We start from the raw sequence: 18,357 nt of genomic DNA, 5'->3' as shown, positions 1-18,357 counted from the left end.
CCGTGACTGCTAGCTACAAGTTCACTCTCGTTCCAGACTCCTTTGTGATTTCTAAGCGAACTAAAGACGCAATGTGTGTGTTTCGAGACAACTTTCTTTCCTGTCTACGATCCTTATTGAAAACTGGATTCCTCCCGCGTGGTTTTATTTTCTTTCCTTTTTAGCGTGGGCCGTTAACGCGGGCTAACGCCGATTAAATTCGGGAACGTCGCATTTCCCGCTCGAATCTGTTCTGCGTAATCTTTCTAACTAATCGATATTAAAGAAACAAAATGAAATTGGCCCAAGAAAAGGAAGAATCGTGCAGTCTTGTATAGTGAAATAACTATGCAGGCTGTTTTTTTTTAGGCTTCTGAGTACAAACTTAGAGAAATAATGAAGCCAAAATCAATTTCTTTTGGATTGAAATATCATTTTATAGTTGCAAGCAACTTATCTCGTGATGATGTAAATTATGAAACGATTTCTTGATACAAAGAATTTTGGCAATATTATTCAAATCGCTTAGGTAATTCAAGTATGTCTTTCATCGATAAAACATTATCAGCCAAATGTCACATCGTTCATGAGATCATATCCGACAAAATTTATGACACACAAAGATTTAAAAAGATTGCGTGTTCGCGAGTTACGAATACCCAATGACAGTGAAATTGTTCTTTCTCCTTTCTCGTTCGTCCGATGATCTGAACGAAACGATCACTAGATCACGAACGTAATTTCACGCGAACGATTCAAGGCCCGGTATCCCTTCCCAGCGAATAAATCTACAATAGTTCAAATTGCGTGTGACGTAAGACGGGCGCGCGATTACTTTTAAATGACTTTGCGAAAACGAAGCTTTTGTGGCGGCGTTGGTTAAAATAACACGGATTAACACCGATAGCACGATATAGGATGAATAGAATGAGTTGATTAATGGTCAAGTAACAATGATAGAAAGAGAAACTACAATATGGTTTCGTAAAGAAGACCGTGGTGCTCTGTTAAAAGTAACGGACAAGAAAGATCCCTCGTCACACCGAGTAAAATTGTAAAATACTTCAAATAAGTAACGATTACATCGCACGTGTTCTTTTCGAAATATTTTGACATGTGAAATTTTATGCGATTTATTCTTTGCGAAACGATCTTTCCCGAAAAATACTATAAATAAAATTCGCTTGTGTGGAATATGGGATTTTATTGAAGAATCAAAGCAATAAAAATAAAGGAACGATATTCCGTGTTCTAAGTGTCAGTAAAGTCAAAGTAAATTTGACTGTACTACTTTTTAACCTCGCGCATGCAAAAATTTCCATAGGATACCTATCACAAAAAAAATCTTACACTTCCATATTTCCTTCGTCTTTGAAAAAGCACGCGATGTTTCACAGCTTTGGATGTTTAACGACTTCCCTATTGCCGCTAATATTCAACGGATTCGGCTGACGAAAATATTTACTCGATATTTATGCGCGTGCCTGTGGCAGCGCCGAAAGCAACCCGCAGCTGTAGGAATGGGGTGCCATGGGCCAGCAGCGTATGATGTAATTCTGGAGAAAGTGGAGAACATGGGTCTTACGAGCGGACATCTTGGGTGCTACCAACGCTGGAATGCGAAAAAGCGAAATGCGTTCGGAGGTGGATCACGGATCGATTACGTAAACCGATTTCGGCCGTGTGTATAGCAGGCGACGATTTAATAAGGTGAAGTTACGCGAGGACGAGAATGGATCTGTTCCCTTGTAATTGAAGAACCATGTAAAGGAAACGAAATCTCCAGTGAAATTAGTTCGCTGTCTTTGTTACTTCTTTTTTACTTTTTTCTTTCCGGATTAAGTATCGTTAATGAGTAGGCTGCTGGTGTCTATTCATATTTGTAAATGGTGTAAATTCATATTTTTATGGACAAGAATTTTTTCACTCGTTAAATGATATAACGATTAATTTATTTTGGATGTTTTGTATATTTTTGTTTATTATTGGCACTCTATGCATCTTGTGCATTTATGCAAATTTTAATTATCTACTCATGGTCTACTGATCAGATTGTAACGAGTAGAAAAGATAGAAAGAGTGACAAACTTACCAGCTTCGAAAAGCTTGTGAAAAGTCTGGCGCGATAAATATTTGTTTACTGTAATTACTGCTTCCTCCTATTGCTAATTCCTAATATGCACGAATTCTTAAATTTAATGTTCTACATTGCAAAATATCTAAAGTTTATAAGAAAATTGCAGATTGCAAACATTTCTAATTCATGGAAAGTAGAAACAGTCAGATTGAATTCTAATGCTTTCCTTGACTCGTGTTTCACACGGAAATAACGGAAGAAGAAATTCTTGACGTTGAAAGAAGGTACATTCTGCGACGATGAGACCTAATAATTTCGCAACTCGCGTCCTTCGAGTGCGTAACACCGTTATGAAAAAAAATGACTTATTAAAAAACCTTCGTCCTTCCTCTTCAAATCTAATTGCTTCCTTTAAAGCTACGTCCTTGCACATATGAAATTGCAGCCACCTACGACTCAAATTGCGAAATACGAAAATTGCTTTTAATTGTCCGCTTGTCTGTAACTGCCTGTATCATAACTTATTTGTACGAAATTCTTTCCATTTATTTTTTCATCTTCGTATTTATGGCAAGAAATTTGAGGAATTTATAATTGGTTTTAATTAAGATACATTCGGTTTGGCAATAAATTTAGTAATAATTCCTTGATGAACGATAAGCGAAAATTATGCCATACGTCACAGCCATTGTAATGAATTTACGTTCAAATGATTCCTCTTCACCTTTCTCTAGCAAACGCAATTAAGGTCTATACACGTTCCTTAATGTGGTACGTAATACGTGACATTTCAGAAAATGCAGAATTTTCCATAATATTTATATATTCGGAGGTCGTGTAAATATAAATCAATCGGTAACCAGTTTGCGTTCATTTTCGATTACCTAATATACTTTAAAGGGTAATCGTAATTTAGTTCCTTTCGAGTCGTTTAGAATTGCATTTAATTAAGAATACGATTTTTAAGCTTCTTTTTCAAATCTAAATGTATCGTGCTCGACTTATCTATTATAGTTATTTAGTTTATCGTTGATCCGCATTTATAAAATAATTCATTCTTATGTGGAAAATGAAAATTCTGTATTATGATATGGAACATAAGTAGGATCGAATATGTATAATAATCGTCGTGCATTACAAGGCAAGTATACTTATACACTGTAAATTATTCCGTGAAATTCTTGTTTGATTGCGTCATCGAAGGAGTTGTCAGGACCTTGACAATGCAGAATCGTCCACAGTGTTACTAGTTTACTATACTTCATTATTATTATTTCCATTATCAAATAATGGAACTACTTTACCAATTAAATTTTCATCGCTTTCAATTGGAATTATAAAGCCTAATTACTCTTCAATTACAAGTGTCAATTATTAAGCAAAATAATATGGGGAAACTGAAGTTAAAACTTTTACTTGGTCATCGTAAAGTTTTGCATGCACGAAACCGATAGAAATTGATCTTAACAGTCGAATAGTCACAGGCGAGTTGCTACACATTTGGTCTAAGGTGCGATCCTCTTTTAACCGTTCGCTTCGGCTGTTATCGAATGCAAATAAGCTCTCTCCTGTCGAGTATACTTTCGTGTCACAAAGGAATCGGCTCGTCAAGAATCCACTTACCTAAAACAAGTGGTTCAAAAGCCTGGGGCTTATCTCTGACGTACTTTTGTCGACATCTTAGAACTCACGATCCATCCTTTTCCTGTCAAGATGTAGAAATTGAATTTCATAGCGAACACGCTTGTTACGGTCTCCGACGTTTCGGAAACTTTTTCATCTTCGAATTGTTAATTCCATTATTCCAACTCCATCGCGTATTTTTCCCCAAATAGGTATTAAGACAATTTTAATTAAATTTCATAAATATTTATCAAACGACAAGGTCAAAGGAACTACGCAAAGATTTAAGAATGGTCGCATCTGTTTCAAAAACAATGGGAATACGTACACGATTTATCTTTATACCTTTATTGTAAAGCCTAAAAGTAGCAACAAGCCCGTTCTCATGATATGTTACTCGTGAATTTGCATACGCTTCTTCTATATCGAATAAATTAATCGTAAATTTGTTGCACAGCGTAATTTGTCGGCAAAGTGTCGTTTTAACAGATGCAAAGATTTCATTATGTGGTCATAAATTCTTTTTACATTGAGCTCTCTATAATCTTACGTAATACTTAATTCCATGCTTATTGGACAACCGTTTTTATTATTAATGAGTACTCTCGGATTTAAAAAAAAAGAAAGAATCTTATTTAAATCAACTGCGTCAATGGTATTGTATTATTTATCATCCTCGTAAAATTTTTGCTTTCTTTTCTTTGTTAATACGAAATATTAAACATTGGCGAAAAAGAAAGGTTTATAGCTGGGATTCGTAAAATTGAACTTGTAAAAGAATGCAAAAGGAGAAAAGCAATAACCTTTTATATTATACACGAGTAGGAGTGTGGTTGAAAATATGGTTTATGGTGGCACCGTGGCTTTGTCACCCCTTACGTAACCGCAGGAACTTTATACCCACCTCGTGAGGCCCTCAGGTACTTGGGTGTGGTCCCTTTTTCCACATAAGCTCCATTTATCGAATGATCGCCGCAGATCGATCAATCCGCACGCTTTGAGAGATATAGACATATTTCTTCCGTGAAACGGAACAGGAACACTTGCCCGTTTCCTTTCGACATTTTAATCTATCGACAACGCGGTGCTACTGAATATTTATGCTATCTCTGATATTTATGCTGCACGTTCAAAATAGATAGCCCGTTTATGTCGCTACGTAACATTTCCTCAGGATTACTCTTACGCTAGCTGCAACTGCGAGGAAAAATTATTACCCAATTATAAATTCTGTAACGTGGAATAAAGAGGTGACCGTTATTTTCACCCTTAATATAAAATTATCTGACGCAACTTCAAACGTCTGTAGTGGATACATTGAAGTGGAAGAATAGACACGAAAACTACGATGAACGCGTGACTTGGAAAATGAAATCGATCTTTTCTATCAAAACTGGCATATTTATTTGAAACATTTAGATATACCCGTGTATGTTTCGAAGCAACAACAATTCTTCTGTCTAACATTTCTGGTTCTGCACAATTGATGAAACCTTTTAATCAAAACATAGACATATTAAGATTAAGAAGAAGTAAGAATGTCTAATCTACCAAGAAAGGCAAGGGAACAGAAAGAAAAAAAGGAGACGCCGGTGCGGTATTCAACGTGCATATTCATGTAATTCAGCTAGTCTTACGTCCGCTTTCCTGACCTTGCATGTCCCCGAAGTTCTTTTATTGTCCGGCTTATACGATATTTTGGCAAGCGGCGTGCACGAAGGCCGATTCGCGTGTAAATTACGAAGGAGAGAAAAGGAGTGGTTACCCAATGTGACACGAGCAGACCGATTTCATCCTCGGGCTTTGTGTTTTGACAGATCATTGGTATGATAAGACGAAGGCATTCCCTTTATTTTCAAGTACAAGCTTTTACGTCGTCGCGCCAAATAAATTTGTAAGCGCCTCCTAGAGGTTTTCCCGCAACGTGTTGTGCATATCTGTCTCTGTTCCACTTCAAAATAAAGATTCAGAGATTTTCGGACGTTTTATTACACGATAAATCTCCACTTTTTATTACGTAATAAGTTTAATACAATCGTGGGTTTTTCTTGTTTTTATTTAGCTGATAATAAAAATAGCAAATATATTATAAATTATAATAATCAAAAATCAAGTAATGGTAAATTAAAATAGAATAATAATAATGTTCTTGTGAGTTTGTTATCGTTATAAAGACCAATTTTATTTATAAATTATTCATATGCCATATACCATGGTATACACATTTCCAGGAAAATTGTTTTCTTCGAGCTAACGATACATATTTCGATTGATTTACAACATATCATCCATTCCTTTATAGAATCATCGGCCATTTAATACTATTCTGTCATCTAATACGTTAATACTATTATCCAATGCAATAATAGCTATAATATTACATATCTGTTTAACGCATATTTCTCTAGCAATCAACAAATGAGCAATGATATTCCGCAGCCTATTAAACTCTAATTTTATCTAGCTTCATCTTCGCAAAAAGACACACATTCATCGTCCATAGATAATCAAAAATTACTACAATTATCAGAAGTACTAAGAATAACTCCTACTTATAAAATCAGTATGCGATTTCCGTGAAATTGATTATCGAGCTTGTGCCAAGACAGATCGAAATCGACGGTCCATCGCGTGGAAAAAAAATATTTTCCCTATCGCGTAATGCTACGTTTTGAGTCGCGGAACGTGCTACCAGTGCGTCACAAAGAAACCCGCGGCACAAGCAGAGTTTGTAAAAGGCGGCACGGCCACCTAGACGCCCACAAGGAGGTAGGTGTCTCCTTTTCAAGTTGATCGCAGCCTTTTTACGGTCTCGATAATTTTCTAAAAGGTTCCTTTCCCTGCGTGGTGCACGTCCCAGTGCGTGCATTGTTGCCTGGTTGCACCAGATCGCCCGAAGCGTGTCAGTGATGGACGCGTGCCGCTTTTCTTTCGTCGCCACCGCGGATATACAGCACTGTATAAAAGTTTAAGATCACTTTGTGTTATCGGTCTCTTAATGGCTAGTCAAATATACTTGTACGAAGTATCTTTACGTGTTTTTTTCTTTTTTTTTTTTTTTAAGAAAATGCGTTGTATAGAAATGAATCTTTAAATATTCTATTTGTCACGTTGATATTTACGATGTTCTCTGGTTTATACATTTTGAAAAAACGCTGCGATAAATACAGTCTTCGTCTTCGTAAGTAATATGAGAAACGGAAAGACATTACAAATGAATTAGAATTTCGTTTAGTTAATGATTTGTAATCTTTGCACGGCGCTGTAGAAGCAGTATAAATTCTCGCACAACGATTGATATCTGTCGTACAGTGAGATTTTATTGCCGGAGGCGTATACGCAGGACGGTTTTTATCGTAATTTGTTTAGTCAGGACTACTATGCACCACTTGTTTTCCTTTTTTTATTATTTAAAAGAAATCTAATTTATTCAGTTTCTTCAGAGAGAGATTCTACTTTTCTTCCTTTTATATAAATGACGGAAAAAAAATCTTTTATCCATGTAAAATTAAAGGAATTGTAAATGTTTGTTTCTCGTTGAAAGATCGATGAGTTTGAGCGACGTGTTCCTACGGATCGGAGAAGTGAAGGCTCGTAAATAAAGGTAATCACAGGAAACGGATTCTCGTTAAAAATCCGGCGTCGACGAAAATGGCCAAGAGCGCCGAAAGACCATTCTTTCTTTCGACACGACGCAATATTTCATTGAAAATTTATCGCACGCGCAGAGATGTCGATACTATGTGGCAATCATAAAGTCCGGCACGGAAATCGCGACAGTGGGACCGTTCTTCGTCGCTCTTCTGGAAAGTGACGTAATTCGTAGGAAGAAACTGCAATAACGCGTTACACGTATGCAGACCTGGATATTCGCGAGACGACCTTATCGACGATGATTCACCTGATCATCCATCTTGTTTTCAGTGTGGGCACGCGATATTTTATTGGGAGGAAATCGGTCCTGCTGAAATAACGGCACAGGGAAAAATGAAAAAATTTCCCCTCGATTATAAATATTCCCGACTCCTGCATTAGGAATCGGCGTTCGCCTCTTTACGATACTGAAAAATTGAAAAAAATTTGGAAGTTTGAAAATTTCAGATTTGAAAATGAATAAATTTTAGTTTCAGGTGAAAGGTCTCACGATCAGAATCTTCAAAATTTTTAACATCTACAGAACATTGAAACGTTGATTTTAAGTCTTCGAAAAATTCTTTATTTCTCTATGGATAATAAGTGGATAATAAAATTCGCGTTTCAAGGAACTCATTGCTATCCGAAGAATTAGGAAACAACTTCGATTGTATTAACCTTTCATTGGTCAACGCAAATATCGGTCTTATCACGAAACCAAACTATCCGCATCGAGTCGCCAATGATTTTCTACACCCTTTCTCGGAACGTAGTTTTCTCACGACTCAATCACTATGTCGATGACGATCTCCTTTCAACGCTCGACCTACAGTCAGATATCGACCCTTTTTTGGTTATCACCTCGATCGATCATGGTTTAGAAAATTTCTGAAACATTACCTTCATAGTTATCCGATCTCTGCGCAAACGTATCATTGTTCCCATATAACAATGACCATTTATATTTTCTAACAAACTATAAAAAAACCCGCTCAAACCATGAGAACATAAAAAAATTCCAAGCTTTACGAGCAAAGAAGTAGTAGGAATGAAGTATACATAATATAATATACGCAAATGTATCTATTTTGGAATCAATCATCCAATGTAAAAACCAGCGATTTGTTATTAACAACGGTCAATCATGAGCTGGAGAAGGCGCGATGAATGTGACGCGCGTTAATTCGTAATACCTTTCAACGCGAAGTAATACGCGAAACTTTCGATGACGTAACATAGGTACGTGCAACGGTGATCATTGTCGATTAGCATACGTCGCTGATTAATCCACCGGGCAACTGAGTTTGTCGTGGATGCTGGATACCGGATAGACCGGTTAACACGTGCAGCATTATGAAAAGGATGATTCGAAATGCTCCAAGTACAGTTGGAGCGAAGCTGTCGTGAAGCGTGCTTCTGGTCAGCTGTGAATCAGGTACAAAGGACATGTTTTTTCCTCTGAAAATAATCCAGATCGCGAAGCGTGAAATAAAACTTCGCAGGCGGCGCGTTGACTCACCGTCGCAAGAACGCGTTTCCTCGTCCCTTTCTCGTCATCTCGCGAAAGAATTACGATGTTTCATCGTACGGCAGCATTGTACTCGTTGCAACTATCTTTCGAAAGGTCAAAAAAGATTCTGTAAGGATGCTCAGGCTGTCCTAGATTACAGCAGGAGGATCATCCCTGAGATGACAGCCTAACGAATGACAGTGTAAACAGCGTGTCGACGAAAGTGTTAAAAGCGCTTGGCAGTTCGATTGCAGAAGCGGAATCCTGCTTATCCTAACTCGGCCGTTTAATAAGACACTAATCTTACGCAGCATGGTGTAAATCGTTAACAATAGTAGGATTATTACTGGAGAAAAATTGATTCGATCTGTAGTCATCGTGAAAAGTGATGCAATTTCTTATTTTTAAAAGGCACTAGCACATATATATAATTTTTCTATTAAGTTTAACAAGTTCTTCAGACAAAGCAATTTTGTTTGGGCGCAAAGGTAAGATCGAATCTTGTATGCTTGGTATAAAATGACATTTTTGGGACAAAAAAGTTGCCTTGGAAAGGGCTAGTCGAAATCTGATACGTTTGTACATCCAGGTTTCACATGGCGGTAGCCCATTGTAACATTCAACCAAGGCCAACGCAGTAACGTCAAAATTTGCATAAAAATCGTTGAATCTTTCCTTTGTTATTTAAAACTCGCCGAAGTCCTGAAATTTAGTCACCCACCGGTTTGTTAGATCAAAGAACAGGCCCCATATATACAACGAGATTTCGTATCATATATATTTATGGACGCTTATAGTGCATCTTTTCATGTATATATTACGCAACCACGTTGCTTTGATTCGCCCACACAAGCAAGAAGCATTGCTAAAAATAACACCTTACGAGATAATCGAAAAACCCATCGTATCCTCTCTAAGTGCTTCAATCACTATTGTCAACAAACTCAGTGTATCCGCGAAAAATTCTTCAGACGAAGTCTCGAAGTTCGTCTATCGAAAATCATTCGAAGCTCGCTATGCATTCACCTTGATCCGCTGACACGGAATAGGTTGTATGTGTGTCGATCTACGATGAAATAGAGAGAAGGATCGATCGAAGGATCAGAAGGTTCATCTTTGACAGTGATTCGTCATTACGAAGCTCAGCGTGCCTATTTTTACGCTTGAAATTAAAATCTGCTTTTCTCTCTTACGAAATAATACATTTTTTCATGAGAGAAATACGTGACCTAGCTTTGCTATCAGCTATTATTTAGAGTAACCAAGTACCATAAACGAAGAAGTAATAACATCCAGTAGCTATCATCATAGTATAATATTCTCCTTTTAAGCGTGAAGGCATGAAAGCATTAGTTATTTACTGGATTGCATCAAGACAATTGACTCTGAGCAACGTATATGTCAGTAATAACGAAACAGCTAAGTTAACTTGTTTCTTGAACCCTCTGCGGTGCCATTTGAAAACTTGCAAATTACATATGTATATAGCCATGCTCTTTAGGCCTTACATTATTAACAATTATTAACTCCTAGTCTTTAGATTCAAATAAGACGATTAAGCAATCCCAAATCTTTTTCTCATAGTTGTACAACATTCTATTTAACTAATTTAACGATCAGTTTGTGACACGTTGACATAAACTTTCTTACCTTACTACACTTACCATATCATGCCTAAAGGCAATAAATTATTATTGCCAGAATATTATATTCGACTGACTTTTGCCACTAAATCTCCACAACTTCTGCGGTTTTTACAATACGCACATGTATTTCAAAAATATCGGAATTCAATTATTTCGAATTATATATTAAAAGGATAAAACCGTCAAAGCGAGATTTCAGAATTTGAGAAAGGAAAATAAGAAAAATAATTATTCCCTACTGTCTATTCGTTTTATCAGCGTTATGCGTTTAGTAAATAATTTTCGTAAATTTCCAAATAGTTTCTTATTTTTTCCTGAAAAATTTGTAGCTTGTGTTCGCTCTTTAAATACACACAAATTACTATCTCTTTTTCATAATTTGGCACTGTAGAGAAATTAAGAAGCGAACAAAATCTAAAGTTGATCAGTTTGACTTGCGAGTTCCTCATTTTTGACATGTGTATATAGGACACGAAAAGGTAGTGAAATTCAAACCGTTGGGCAGTAGTGTACGCGTAACACGGAAAGTGTTCCGATCTGGGCCAGTCCGCGTCACCCCACCCGGCATCCGGTAATCCGGCGGTTCGGTGTTAACCGATCTCTCGTCTCCCCCTCGATCACTATATCCCTGCGGCTCCATCTCCCTCGGTATTTGTTCCTCGGCCGCGCTTCTATCCGATCGGTAGGGTTTACTAAGAGAGCACGAATCCTCCGAAGGTTCAGTGCGAAACGCGCTCTCGAACTCGAAGGATCCTTCGAGCTTCCTTTGATCCCCCACCTCGGACGTCAACCGGACGAAAGACGGAAAGAGAGAGGCTTTCCTTGGCTACGAACAACACAACATCTCGTAGACGCTGTTTTGTCGTCGCTGCTGCTGACTCTAACGCGGGAAACATCTCCATCGGCTCCTTCCCCGAAGAGTCCCCTCGATGAGCGACGATCTTGGGGCTCGAGCGTCGATCGTTTGGATTACAGTCGTGGACCGGATCTAACGGATCTCGGACGACACTGAACGCAACAGAGGACTGGAAAGTCAACGGGATGATCAACAGGACGTGCTTGGCGGTCCTCATTGGGCTGCTGGGTCTTGCTTGTGGCTTGCGTAAGTTTGATTTTATGTTATGTTTTTGAGGAAATTCACAGGGGTTGTTGGATACACACGAGGCACTTAGAAATCAGACCGATCTACCGTTTTCCAAGTTTCTTAGTTTGAATAGCAGGATATGTAATTCGTGTTTAGTTCTTTAGAAATAAAAAGCTTAATATCCATGTAGTTGATTAGTTTGATTTTTGTGTGGCTCATACGTGTAAATTCGAAGGGTGTTTTTAGAAATTCGTAGAGTAGGTACCGGTTGGCTTTTTGATTTAAAAATTTGCAATTTTTTTGTGACATGTTACTACTTTCTTACAAAAATGTTCGATGATTATGGAAACATAAGTAAAAAAGCATTCTTCTATTTGATTAGTGAACCAAATAAAGAAATCGGTATTTTCGGCAGTCCTATATTAATTTATTACTAATGTATGGACCGTAACTTGTTTAAATGCTACGAGAACAGATAATACTGAAAAATCTACGAGCAATTATACTTTAATGAGTATAGCTATACTTCAACTTAAAATTAATGAATGAAATATATCACAACATAGATTGATCCTTCACTCATTTTTTACTAAATTCATCGTTCATCTTGTACTAGTTGATTCAGTCTAAAGAAAGAAGTATGTGTCTGATGTGCTCCTTTCAAGACGCAGTCACCGTTGTCCGTGATTATGAATGAGAGCGATAAGTGGAAAGCACATAATGAAGTGTAACTGAAGTGTACACTGCTCTACGTAAATAACACGTATTATTCACACTATTCATTAAAATTTGCAGCGATTACTTACAAACTGTCTGCTCACAAAATTAATTGCTCTGCACATTACAAATGCATTTCCGTAGTCCCGATATTCCACGACAAGATTCGTTTCCCGTGTCTTGACATTTCAACCTATTCTCATCTAATTCTCATTTCTATTCTTTCTTTTTCTTTTTTTGTCTTTTTTTGTTTTCCAATAAGTTCATAAATTCCAAGTACACATTGCCAAAACACTAACAGCATCACTTAATTATGAACATTTAAAGTAATTAAAAGAATCGTATGAAGACACCAAGGTTATGCCGAACGATCATGTTCAGAGCATTTCTTCGTCTCTAACATCTGCAGAACGGCGAGTTACCATTAATTCTCTCGTTAATTAAACCGATCGCCATGTAAGTACCTACAATGATTGTGCGGCATCTATCGTCGCTCCCTGATCTTCTTCTTATTTCACGCGATTTCGCGATCGTTTGATATATCGGGAACGCGTTGTCCTCTAAGGTTAGATTGCGCCATTCACAACTGGAGCAACGATCCGTACAAGGACGGTACACCATTTACGCTGTTAAATCCGGTCGATCTTCACTCGTAGCACGTGCAAGAAACTCCGAGGAACGGATTCCTCTGATGGGCGGTGCATACGTTACCCTATCTTTCAGACAATCGGTAAACATACTTTCGTTTTCGAACGTAGTCGACGATCACGCGATTTGAGAAAATAAAAACGATCCACCGTACTTTCTCCGCCCGATCACCATCTTATTGAATTGGCAAATTTTGTTAGGCAGTCTAATATAATCTCTGACCTTTCACTGACATTGATCGGTTAGATCTTTGTTTCGTGCGATAATATAATACATTAGAAATAGCTATATGAATATTATAGATATCATATATATGTAGAAACAAAATAAAAGTTTGCAATCCTTGGAATCGTGAGCCAAAAATTTTTTGCAGCATTCCTAATGCTTCGTATGAAATAAAAATTTTTGACGCTTAATACCGCAAAATAAAGATTTCCAATCCGTGGAATCACGAAAAAAAAAGTTTATAACATTTCGTATCGTAAAATAATCGTAAAATAAAGATTTGCTACCGTTTGTATTCTCCATTTATAAAACTTACAGAGATTTAAGAAGTGTGTACCAAGTTTAGGTGATCGACACTTTTCTATCCTTCTTCATCGTGAGAATGCTTTCCTCGTAGTCGCTATAACAAACCCGACATTAACTGCAGAATTTATTAATAGTAAATGTCGCTAGCTAATCCGCGAGTTGTTTTCTCGTGCGGAGCATCCTTTGCACGATTCTTCTTTTTCTCGTCGACGAGTCGCAAGGCTGCGTGGCTATGTAAACGACTATTATAGCAACGGTTGCATAGTGTACGCGAAGGATGATGTCAACGGTAACGTCCAATCAATGTACATAACAAACGCATCTCTCGAAGCTATTAATTTTTGGCTCGTTTATATTTTCCTATGCACGGTCACGGAAAATTACGGCTTGATCCCGTTAATTCTAGTTCGTCTTCTTTACAATGTAAGTCACCTCGAGCACGTTCGTTAATGGAATTGCAAACATGATATTAACAGATAAGCTCGTTGGTACTTTATTAGTATAATTTTATGGTTTATCTCATAATGATCCAACACGTATAATTTATACCATTAATGATATAGGTTTATTATATATTAGCATTATTATAATAATATAAATGATAATATGAATTTAATAAAATAAATAAATAAAATAATGATAAATTTAATATAAATAATATAATAATATAATGTTATATTTTTATAACTTTTTGACACTGGATTCATTAACTAAATTTAGTAGCTAATAGTAATATCGAGGCTTAAAAAAACTATATTGCTTCAAAATAATTTACATAAATTAGAGAAGAACATAGTCTCTTCATTTATTTTTCTTATTGCGCTATTTATTTCTTATGTAAAACAAAGCTATATTAATTTTTTATTTAAATATCATTGCGCATCAATAATCTTTTGTGTGATTGAATAATTGTTAAAATAGATTAATTAATCTAATTAAATTAATTAATTAATAGATTAAAATTAATCAATTTTTTAATCAATTTCAGAATGCCCGAAGCAAAAGCTATCACCAGGCAGAGAAGTAGTATGCTACACTTTCGTTTCCGATGTCGATCAGCTAACAGAGGCTGTGTGCAAATGCACCTCTTTGGTACAACAAGGCTACGACGTGCGAAATCTCTCGGTTTCCGGTAAGTCCCAGACATATTTCATTAGCGATATGATCGTCGATAATCGTATGCAGTTTCAAACTAATGCGTTAATTTTAACGTAAAATCACGGCCGTTTGAAAGACATGTCCCTTGATTCGCGATAATCGCGACGATCGAAGCTAGACGATTATGTCAGACGATTTCTTTATCGATATGAACAAAACAAAACGTGCAGAAGTCATCATAGTAACGTAATATATCCGGAAAGGAACATTCTTGGAAATGGATGTTTTAAAAATTTCAAACGATTAAGATTTTTCAAATTGATTAGTTTTAATCGTAAATCATAACGCAAATCGATAAATGTAATAAGATAGAATGTGCATACGATGAATTAGAAATTTACTAATTAAAGAGTACGTGTTATCTTAAACATTTATTCTGATCATATGAAAAGACCGCAATGTCGAAGGTAATTACAATCGTTAAGTGGTTTAACTTGGAAGATTCTGTCGAAGGTAGGAAAAACTTTCTAGAAAGGAAAACGAGGTAGTCTTAATAAAAGTGGCGTGGATGGAAATAAGATTCCCCTTAATGTCATGTCGAAACAGCGAGTAATAATTTTTTAACGTATTTTTCAGATTAAATATTTATCGATAAATACGCGTATCAAGCGTTTAACGGTGCATAATTCAAATGATTATACGTTCTGCGATTGCGTAAATGCATACCATCCATATAAATACATCTGTATCCTTGCACTTGCAACAGGATATCGAAATCCAACCACAACGGGAGGTATATTTTTACGTCTAGTGATATCGTCAGCGTTGAGAAATCAACTCTCGGTTTCCGTCATCAAAACTTGTGTAGATGCGTAATATATAATAATGATCCTTCTATGAATCTTACTCGTTTCAATATGAAATTCCTCATTTTTCAATCAGGATGACCAATTAACATATATTAGCTTGATTATTCGACGATAAGCAATAAGAATGATTTACATTGTTGTATAATTGACGGTCATCACATCGTTTCCTGTTATTTGAGACGCTAAAAGAGAATAGTTGCATGATTACACGTGCTCGCGTCGGCTATTTTTGGTGGATCTTGCCATCTTTATTATCACGATTAACGATCGCTTATCATCGTTTTAATAAATGATTTAATACGAGTTCGTTGGCTCTTCGCAGTCGGCTACCACAGATTTCATCGATAACCATAGTAGTGATCGCTGAATATTTAGAAACAATGTTAAAAAAAATCGGGAATTGATATGTCAAATTTATGTACTCAAGACTTAATAAATGAATGTCAAAGATGGACGCGTTAAAGTCGAGAGGAAATTCTAATCGCAAAGGAAACAAAGTCAAAGACTTCCCTTGAACCGCATGGATAAAAGAATCTAGAAGGGAAAATCTGCTTTGTGTCGAAGTGCGTCTAGAATGTATAAAATCGAAGCAGAAACGTGTTTGACACGGGACGTTGCATTGCTAAAATATTCATACGAGACAATGCTCGATGAATATTCAAGCGTGAATAAACGATGTTAATCCTCGACGAGTATCACACATTTTACACCCTTTTATTCGTGTCAAAAGTTAAGTCTCGAAGGTTCTAATATACCAATTAATTCGCACCTTTGGATCAACAGAATCGCAACGGAACGATTACATTACATAATCTCAACAAGCTTGTCACTTCGATCTTCTACTGTTTTCCAGGGACATTTACTTACTTAACAGAGGTGTCGAAATAGTTGCAACGTTTAATCGATTGCTTATCAATCATATAATTAACGACGCTCGAGGCTTTCAATTAAATCTCTCGAGTTCTTGTAAAAGTATTTTCACTTTTACGTACACCTGCGTTCAAAAGCATGAATATACTTAAAATTTTCAGTGCAATTATCCAGTATAATTTTTATTTCATATGGAAGGTAAAATATTTATTAGATTATTTATCACATATTTCCTCTGAAGTGATACGAATGAGATATGTAAAATTTAGTAATATTTATTATAGTTAAGCAATTACACCGTAATACTTTTTAACAGGGATATATCTTGTATCTTCTCGATCATCGTCGAATAATTTATATTTTTTCCCAATTAATTTCCCTATTAATTCTGGAATTTTATCAACAAGCATGTCACGTGGCTATATTCAACATTTCATTTAACTACATAGTATGTTATACCATGAAGAAATACATCGGCATGAATTTTCTTTTTCCTTTCGGATATTTATCCATATGCAGTTCGACTTTTCGACTGGCACGCGTAATGAAGTCAATGCCATTGTTATTAAGTGGTTGCGACAGCGTTGTTTGTCCCCATAAATCTCGCCAACTTTTTGCAACCGTTAAACCCGCAAAAATCGGACGGCGTGCGAAGCACCGTTAAAGCACCATCTGTTGCGCAACACGAAAAACGCCCCGGTGAAAGAAGACGAAGAAGAAAAAAGGAAAGAGGCTGGTTTCGAAATTTCACCAAAATCAATTTGTTATGCATAACAGAGCGGTGGTCGGCTGACGACGGTATGTCACGCGTGAAATTCGATATTCGTCGTGCAGACCGCGGATCACGAGATCGAGAACGAGATGTGTAAAAGGAGAAGAAAGAAAAATAAAGCGAAAAAAGGGAAGAAAAGAGGGGGAAAAACTGAAAGAAATTCAAAAAGGAACGAAAAGTTCGAGATGTGAGAAAGAGAGACGAGGACAGAAGTGTCTACACGAATCTCACGTTTGTGACATAATCGCGCGAAAACGAACTGCGTGCTGATCCTCCTTTTTCTCTGGTTGGTGTACCCTTGCCATGAATGGTTCCGACCGACCCGCCTCGTTTCGTGGAAAAAAATATCTTTTTGATAACGACGGAGCCAGTTTCAATTAAACTCGAATGGCAGCAACGAATTGGAACGAGTTTTAATGCGAAACTTCGTTTCTTCGTTTTGTCTTCGGCCAGTGTGCTAATTGGTACGATTGCGTGTTTCGTGACAATATTTTTAGACACCGAAGGATTGACTTCTTGTCGATACAGGGTGTTCAAAAATAAGGATCAAGAATTTTAAGGGTATAACGAGAGGAGCAAAAGTGTTTAATTTACAAGAATTAACAGATTTTAGAACGTGAGGTCAATGTTTCAAGACCTTTGTTTTTTTCCTAACATTGTACGTTCGTAGAAAAATTGAATCGCTTTCACTGTCTATGAATATAGATTTGTGTCGCCATGCAAAAAAGAAAAAACTGTTCCTGCTATATGTGTTTGGATAAGTTTCGAAAAACGTCGCATGTCCATACCAAATTCGTGCATGGGTGTGGCTAATGAAACGCGAGGACAGTGGCGTTGAAAGTGGTTCTTATAGATGATCCAGATGTAACAAATATCACTTTCCCTCGAGCGCTGCTGAATCTTATTTTGCGTGTCAGCGTCCGTTCTTGTTTCTTTAACATCTAGTCTCTTTCTTGTCTGACAAATATTCCAAAGAATAATAGGATATTTGCGAATCTTTTTTTAATTCAACGCTTTCACTCGTTTGTAAGAATGAATAACAATCAAGATACAATGTTCGTGTATCGATACAATTATCGTGTTTCATACGACTTAACCTGTTATGCGAGTATAATTACATGTTGTTAAAATTACTAAAAGGAATTCATCATCGGACTTGTAATTGATCTGCCTACGTATTACCAAATTTCGACTAAACCAGTTTCCATGTCCTCCTTTTTATACGTAATTTCAAAAAAAAAAAAAAAAGTTAATTGAAATTATATGTCGCCAAACTCTTACGCGACGTACTTTGGTAATT

The 18,357-nt window shown here is 36.6% G+C and overlaps 1 protein-coding gene across 4 annotated transcripts in view; it reads left to right on the top strand.

The window, feature by feature from the left end:
* Positions 1–18,357, top strand: part of LOC117243147 (mucin-19-like) — a 46,587-nt gene that overhangs the window by 16,869 nt on the left and 11,361 nt on the right. For 3 of the 4 annotated variants that reach the window (XM_033510387.1, XM_033510386.1, XM_033510388.1), the window contains 2 exons: positions 11,186–11,570; positions 14,437–14,580. In XM_033510387.1, coding sequence (XP_033366278.1) covers positions 11,510–11,570; positions 14,437–14,580 — 205 coding nt within the window. In that variant the 5' untranslated portion in view covers positions 11,186–11,509. Of the gene's footprint in view, positions 1–8,351; positions 8,748–11,185; positions 11,571–14,436; positions 14,581–18,357 lie in introns of those variants that run through there. The other variant, XM_033510389.1, reaches the window with a different exon arrangement.

The sequence above is a fragment of the Bombus vosnesenskii genome, unplaced genomic scaffold (assembly GCF_011952255.1).
Source record: "Bombus vosnesenskii isolate JDL3184/JDL3185 unplaced genomic scaffold, Bvos_JDL3184-5_v1.1 scf7180000013265, whole genome shotgun sequence".
Classification (NCBI taxonomy): domain Eukaryota; kingdom Metazoa; phylum Arthropoda; class Insecta; order Hymenoptera; family Apidae; genus Bombus; species Bombus vosnesenskii.
Note: the sequence above shows the minus strand (reverse complement) of the source record. Positions and strands in the feature narration are given on the sequence as shown.